At 36.8% G+C, this 8,489-nt stretch overlaps 1 protein-coding gene across 1 annotated transcript in view; it reads right to left on the reverse strand.

The window, feature by feature from the left end:
- LOC143245774 (cell adhesion molecule Dscam2-like) overlaps nt 1–8,080 on the reverse strand; it is a 73,236-nt gene extending 65,156 nt beyond the window's left edge. Inside the window, exon 1 of the mRNA XM_076492028.1 lies at nt 7,594–8,080. Within this exon, the coding sequence (XP_076348143.1) occupies nt 7,594–7,636 (43 nt within the window). The 5' untranslated portion in view covers nt 7,637–8,080. The remainder of the gene's footprint in view (nt 1–7,593) is intronic.
- Nucleotides 8,081–8,489: the final 409 nt, after the last annotated feature.

Below are 8,489 nucleotides of genomic sequence, written 5' to 3' on the forward strand. Positions count from 1 at the left end.
TGCATATATATATAGAAAGAATCGTGACAAAATGATAGGTTTTTTTTTTGTAATTTCGCGCAAAGCTACTCGAGGGCTATCTGCGCTAGCTGTTCCTAATTTAGCAGTGTAAGACTAGAGGGAACGCAGCTAGTCATCACCACCAATCGCCAACTCTTGGGCTACTCTTTTACCAACGAATAGTGGGATTTACTGTCACATTATAACGTCCCCACGGCTGAAAGGGTGGGTATATTTGATGCCACAGGGATTCGAACCCGTGACCCTCAGAGTACAAGTCGAGTGCGTTTGCCACCTGTCCATGTCAGGCCTGCATCAGATATAGTGATACAGGCTAGATCATTTTCAGTAACGGAATATTTTTGTACCATACTGTGAGCATTTTATAACGAATAGATGTATTAAATAGACTACACATTAACGGAACATGGAAGTTTACGATAGTAAGTTGTAAGATAGCAAATTCTATTTTCTTTATATGATTATGTTTGTTCTTATCACTCATTTATTTTGTGAATAACTGTGTTTTTTGTTGTTGAACCGTGACTTTAGCAAGCCCGGCATGGCCACATTGTTAGGACGCTTGACTCGCAATCTCAGAGTTGCGGGCTCGAATTTCCGTCCCACTAAACATGCTCGCCCTCTCAGCCGTGGTAGCGTTATTATGTTATGGTCAGTCTCACCATTTGTTGGTAAAAGAGCAGCCCAAGATGTTGACGGTGGGCGGTGATGACGAGCTACCCTCCTTACAGCGCAGATAGCCCTCGTGTAGCTTTGCGTGAAATTCCAAACAAACAAATCACACTCATTGTAGCAGCGTGCTCAATTTTAAACTGTTCAGGGGCACCTGGAGTTTTAGGATCAGGAACCCAATAACTGAAATAAATGTGGTTAGAAACTAGAATAAATTAAGTGAACGCTGTTCCCCTGGAACACTAGGTTAATATTGAACAAGAGAAATAAGATAGGGCTCTCTATACCCTTAGAATTCAGGGTTTAAAATAAGTTATAGCACCGTTTTATGTGGTACTGAAACTTTTAAAAACTATTCATATGGATGTTGTATTTATGAATCATCACTGATATGTTATAATATTTATTGACTCGCTTTAGTTGGACTCATGTGGTCATAATTCTTAAGTAATCTCTGTTCCATACTCTTTGTACTAGTTTAGAGAAATTATTTAAAATATGATATGCAAGTTCAACAAATCAAATTATATCATACATTTTACTTTTCTATAATGAAAGAAGATGGTAATTAATGTGATAACAGTTATTGTTTTTAATTAAGCACAAAGCTACACAATGGGCTATCTGTGCTTTGCCCACCACGGGTATCGAAAGCCGATTTTTAGCGTTGCAAGTCCGCAGACATACCGCTGAGCCACTGGGGGGGGCACGTGATAACAGAAGGAAATAGACATACAAAATCAAAACCGTTTATTAGTACACTACGGATTGTTCTACTTACTAGGTTGTGACCCAACAATAGTTGCTGAATGGAATGATATGTTGAGATTCATATTTTAGTATCTTAAGCAATTTATTAATTAAAAAATGCTCGGACAAAAATAATTAACGAATAGAACAATCAAATTTGAATAAACTACCGAGAGGTAGCGCTAGTTTCACGCATAGCAGCATTTAACCTTGTACTGAGAGGAAATTTGACTAGTCAAAATTACATCCACCGTTAACTTTTAAGTTACTCTAACCAAACAGTCAGATTTGATAGTCATTTTTATAATTTGTACGTATCCCGGAACTTAAGCACGATTGTTAAAAAAAAACGTGCGCCACAATCTAGAAGCGCCGGTGCGTTATAAGAGTTAATGTCAAATCCATTTACTTGATAAAAAAAGAAAAAAAAAAGAGTATACCAGTTCAAACTTAGTGCTTTGGTTGAAAGATCTGAAAAGATTGTAACTGCACCTTTAAAAATAATATAATAAAACTAAATCCTAAGATTTACTGATGTGTTGAAATTAAAGCTAAAGGTTAAATAACTTATTTTCTGAGAACTTAGCTGATCAATAGCATACATATCAACAATTTCTAAGACCCCCGCATGGTCAGGTGGTTAAGGCACTCGATTTATAATCTGAGGGTCGCGAGTTCGAATCCTCGTCACACTAAACATGCTCTCCCTTTCAGCCGTGAGGGTGTTATTATGTGGGAGTCAATCCCACTATTCGTTCGTAAAAGTTTATTCCAAGAGTTGGTGGTGGGGGGAGATGTTTAACTGACTTCCCTCCAGTCTTACGGTGCTAAATTAAAGACGGCTAGCAAAGGTGGCCCTCGTGTGGCTTTGTGCGAAATTCAAAACGAACAATTAAATCAACAACTTTTGATACGATGACACATATACTACATTAACTCGCACATTTCAAGGGTATGAGTCAAAGAGTGAATTGTTACCATGTTAATAATGTGTAAACTTCCGATAAATACATACCAACATGTGATTCATTGTTGACCCAAGAAGAATAAAGGAGGTAAAAATGACACTTTTCAGGCAATCCTGTTAAGGCAGTTTCTTCATTTAAGGTACATTATATTAAAATTTAAAGAAGATAAACTGTAGAGATATTTAGTAGGAAAAGAATACACTAAACCCGCCATTGTTACTCAGTAAAGCTAATGTTAGAAAAATACTAGTAAATAAAAGATATACCAACAATCAGCTGGTACTCGGTAATTTATGATTAGTGATATATATAAATTATAAATGTACACGTAAGAAGACACAATCTAACTTTTAACAAAGTAAAACACCAAAGAAATGTCAACAATCAGTCCATTTAAGTTTTATGTCATAGTATGTCTTTATTTCCAACAAACCTACAAGTTATACGGCACACGGGTCCAACAAACCTACAAGTTATATGGCACACGGATCCAACAAACCTACAAGTTATATGGCACACGGGTCCAACAAACTCACAGGTTATTAGACACATGGGTCCTCAATACGTCTGCAAGTTGTGCGACTTATAGGTTGGGCAGCCATTAGATACCTCAAGTTTTAATCTTCGCTAATTCGAATTTTGAGTTTCGGAGTAGAAGGAGTGCAACCAGTCAGCAGCACCTGCCGCCTACGCGGCTAACTGTAGCCGAATATTGGCAGCTAATTGTAACCGAATACTGGAAATGATTGTCACTTTTATAATGCGCCCTCATATGAAAGTGCGGACATTCCAATAAGCAGCCCAACACAAGAACGGCTTTCTTGTTACCTAAAGAATTCAAATATTGATAGGAATTGTTTGTTTGTTTTTTGCTTTTCGTTTGGTTTGGTTTGAATTTCACGTAAAGAGGAATATCTGCGCTAGCCGTCCCTAATTTAGCAGTTTAAGACTAGATAGAAGGCAGCTAGTTATCACCACCCACTGCCAATTTTATAGGCTACTCTTTTACCAACGAATAGTGGGATTGACCGTCACGTTATAACGCGCCCATGGCTGAAAGGGCGAGCATATTTGGTGGGAGGGAGATTCGAGCCCTCGACCCTCGGATTACGAGCACCATGCCTTAACCATCTGGCCATGCCGGGCTGTTTTACTTTTGAATAAAATATAATAAAATAGCAAAGTCTTTTCACGTATCTGGACTTAAAAGTTCATAATGTTGTAACTGTATATTTATGACTCAACTTCTATATTCTACATGTATTGTTCAATCCTTCACCAGCGTAATACACTAATTGTTATCACGTAAAACTAATCCATTCGAACTAACTTTGAAGTTCCAACAGTACTTACTGTTAAACCGTAGTTAACTAGGTGAACGGAACACAGCTACGAATCATGTTATTCGCTCTACACACGTATTGCGGTGGAGCACAAACTACCAGATGTCTACTTGTGTTGTAATTACGTGAAAGGATATTTTCGGAATAAGTGTTCGAAATGACGTGAGAATCTGTAATTTGATTTTAAAGGCTAAGTCGTTCTTTTCGGTTTTCAAACCCACGTGGTTTCAGTTTCAGATTATATTTGGCTTGATTGAAATATCCGAACAAACTCTGGTTTTATAAAGAGCCATGATATAAACCTTAGATAAAGAAAGACTTAGAATTCTCGTAAGTGTTTAAAGAGATGGGGGGCTGACATTTCATAGATATTGGATTCTTAATAGCAACAAACACACACTAAAGAGGATATGGTAACCATTAATAATCACAAATAGTATTACTGGCAAGGGAAAACATTAAAGTTTTACAGTAACTATCGTATATAAAAGGTTGGTTGATTTAGATTGCTCAGACGAACAACCAAATTTGACCGTGAGCGAATATACACAACCGAAACAAACCTTGCTTAAGGGTTTGTTGTTTGTTTGTTTTTCAGCAGTAAGAGAAAACCGAAACGTGGTAAAGTTTTCTCTGGTTTTTCACCCTTACAAACTATATTTAGGTATTTCTACAGCTGACGTAATATGAAATTCGTATAATCCCTCAACCTTTATAAACGTATTCCTACACTTTGATAACACTAATTACATAATGATTTTAAACCGAAGGGGATATAGGTATCAATATGTGTGTATAATACTGAACCTGAGCTAGGTATAGGTATCAATATGTGTGTATAATATGTAACGTGAGCTAGGTATAGGTATCAATATGTGTGTATAATACTGAACCTGAGCTAGGTATAGGTATCAATATGTGTGTATAATACTGAACCTGAGCTAGGTATAGGTATCAATATGTGTGTATAATACTGAACCTGAGCTAGGTATAGGTATCAATATGTGTGTATAACACTGAACCTGAGCTAGGTATAGGTATCAATGTGTGTATAATACTGAACCTGAGCTAGGTATAGGTATCAATGTGTGTATAATACTGAACCTGAGCTAGGTATAGGTATCAATATGTGTGTATAATATGTAACGTGAGCTAGGTATAGGTATCAATATGTGTGTATAATACTGAACCTGAGCTAGGTATAGGTATCAATATGTGTGTATAATACTGAACCTGAGCTAGGTATAGGTATCGATATGTGTGTATAATATGTAACGTGAGCTAGGTATAGGTATCAATATGTGTGTATAATACCGAACCTGAGCTAGGTATAGGTATCAATATGTATGTATAATACTGAACCTGAGCTAGGTATAGGTATCGATATGTGTGTATAATACTGAACCTGAGCTAGGTATAGGTATCGATATGTGTGTATAATACTGAACCTGAGCTAGGTATAGGTATCAATATGTGTGTATAATACTGAACCTGAGCTAGGTATAGGTATCGATATGTGTGTATAATACTGAACCTGAGCTAGGTATAGGTATCGATATGTGTGTATAATACTGAACCTGAGCTAGGTATAGGTATCAATATGTGTGTATAATACTGAACCTGAGCTAGGTATAGGTATCGATATGTGTGTATAATACTGAACCTGAGCTAGGTATAGGTATCAATATGTGTGTATAATATGTAACCTGAGCTAGGTATAAGTATCAATATGTGTGTATAATACTGAACCTGAGCTAGGTATAGGTATCAATATGTGTGTATAATACTGAACCTGAGCTAGGTATAGGTATCAATATGTGTGTATAATACTGAACCTGAGCTAGGTATAGGTATCGATATGTGTGTATAATATGAAACCTGAGCTAGGTATAGGTATCGATATGTGTGTATAATACCGAACCTGAGCTAGGTATAGGTATCAATATGTGTGTATAATACTGAACCTGAGCTAGGTATAGGTATCAATATGTGTGTATAATACTGAACCTGAGCTAGGTATAGGTATCAATATGTGTGTATAATATGTAACCTGAGCTAGGTATAGGTATCAATATGTGTGTATAATACTGAACCTGAGCTAGGTATAGGTATCGATATGTGTGTATAATACTGAACCTGAGCTAGGTATAGGTATCAATATGTGTGTATAATATGTAACCTGAGCTAGGTATAGGTATCAATATGTGTGTATAATACTGAACCTGAGCTAGGTATAGGTATCGATATGTGTGTATAATATGAAACCTGAGCTAGGTATAGGTATCAATATGTGTGTATAATACTGAACCTGAGCTAGGTATAGGTATCAATATGTGTGTATAATACTGAACCTGAGCTAGGTATAGGTATCGATATGTGTGTATAATATGTAACGTGAGCTAGGTATAGGTATCAATATGTGTGTATAATACTGAACCTGAGCTAGGTATAGGTATCAATATGTGTGTATAATACTGAACCTGAGCTAGGTATAGGTATCGATATGTGTATAATACTGAACCTGAGCTAGGTATAGGTATCAATATGTTATGTATAATACTGAACCTGAGCTAGGTATAGGTATCAATATGTGTATAATACTGAACCTGAGCTGTATAGGTATCGATATGTGTATAATATGTAACGTGAGCTAGGTATAGGTATCAATATGTGTGTATAATACTGAACCTGAGCTAGGTATAGGTATCAATATGTGTGTATAATACCGAACCTGAGCTAGGTATAGGTATCGATATGTGTGTATAATATGAAACCTGAGCTAGGTATAGGTATCAATATGTATGTATAATACCGAACCTGAGCTAGGTATAGGTATCAATATGTGTATAATACCGAACCTGAGCTAGGTATAGGTATCGATATGTGTGTATAATATGAAACCTGAGCTAGGTATAGGTATCAATATGTGTGTATAATACTGAACCTGAGCTAGGTATAGGTATCAATATGTGTGTATAATATGTAACGTGAGCTAGGTATAGGTATCGATATGTGTGTATAATATGAAACCTGAGCTAGGTATAGGTATCAATATGTGTGTATAATACTGAACCTGAGCTAGGTATAGGTATCGATATGTGTGTATAATATGAAACCTGAGCTAGGTATAGGTATCAATATGTGTGTATAATACTGAACCTGAGCTAGGTATAGGTATCAATATGTGTGTATAATACTGAACCTGAGCTAGGTATAGGTATCAATATGTGTGTATAATATGTAACGTGAGCTAGGTATAGGTATCAATATGTGTGTATAATACTGAACCTGAGCTAGGTATAGGTATCAATATGTGTGTATAATACCGAACCTGAGCTAGGTATAGGTATCGATATGTGTGTATAATATGAAACCTGAGCTAGGTATAGGTATCAATATGTGTGTATAATACTGAACCTGAGCTAGGTATAGGTATCAATATGTGTGTATAATACCGAACCTGAGCTAGGTATAGGTATCGATATGTGTGTATAATATGAAACCTGAGCTAGGTATAGGTATCAATATGTGTGTATAATACTGAACCTGAGCTAGGTATAGGTATCAATATGTGTGTATAATATGTAACGTGAGCTAGGTATAGGTATCGATATGTGTGTATAATACTGAACCTGAGCTAGGTATAGGTATCAATATGTGTGTATAATATGTAACGTGAGCTAGGTATAGGTATCGATATGTGTGTATAATATGAAACCTGAGCTAGGTATAGGTATCAATATGTGTGTATAATACTGAACCTGAGCTAGGTATAGGTATCGATATGTGTGTATAATATGAAACCTGAGCTAGTTAGAACACTTAAAACATAAGCCTACCTGCTGCCGAAAAAGTCATCAGAACCCAGATCACAGCCGTCATTTCTTTACTGGTAGAGACAGACTGTAATGAAGTACCCGAATCACGATGTTTAAAGCTGCTTCGACCACCAGTTAAGTATGCGGGTCACAAAAGGCCCAGCTATCGCGGAACGAACTCTCACAGACCTGACAGTGACTGTTTTTCGTACAAGCTCAATTCCGACTGACGGCTTGCCTTTACCGCACGCCGGAGACGAGAGGTTCAATACGGTCTGGGCTGAAGGATTTGCTCCTCTGATTTGACTGCTCTTTGGCTGTCACGTCTCTACTGAAGTGAGCTAAGAGGAATTCACTGAAAACCATTGGCAGTCAGCTGAAGATAAATTTATGGGTCAATAGAGTTTGCTAACGACCAGTCCAAAGTAGCAAAGATAAAAGATGAACTAAAAGCTTGAGTGCATACGCAGAAGACAAACAGAGTATTTCAAACGCGCCGATAATTAGCTTCGGAGTACCCACCACCTCACTTTTAAAAGAAAGAACTCCAAATTATATCGCCCGCTTCGTGTCAGAAAGTTATTATTTTAGTTAGTAACATATCTATGTTCTTTATGATAGTCCTTCCTCTGATTCATGAAATAACCAGGAACGTTCTTTGTAACCATGGTAACGGTGAGGTTTTCGTAGAAAACTACAGGTTACAAATACTAAATAATATTAGAAATATGATAAAAGACTTCGGCGTCATCAAAGATTAATGTCCTGTCTCAGTGTTTCTGCTCCACACATATTTTACACGTGCAACACGAGACCTGCTTACTGTTTACCAAATTGTACGCTTCCCACACCCACACATACACGTGTGTTAGCGCGCTACTTTGATTTAGTTTTCTATAAAGTACGAGGAAATTGAA

Source organism: Tachypleus tridentatus, chromosome 3, assembly GCF_004210375.1.
Source record: "Tachypleus tridentatus isolate NWPU-2018 chromosome 3, ASM421037v1, whole genome shotgun sequence".
Classification (NCBI taxonomy): Eukaryota; Metazoa; Arthropoda; class Merostomata; order Xiphosura; family Limulidae; genus Tachypleus; species Tachypleus tridentatus.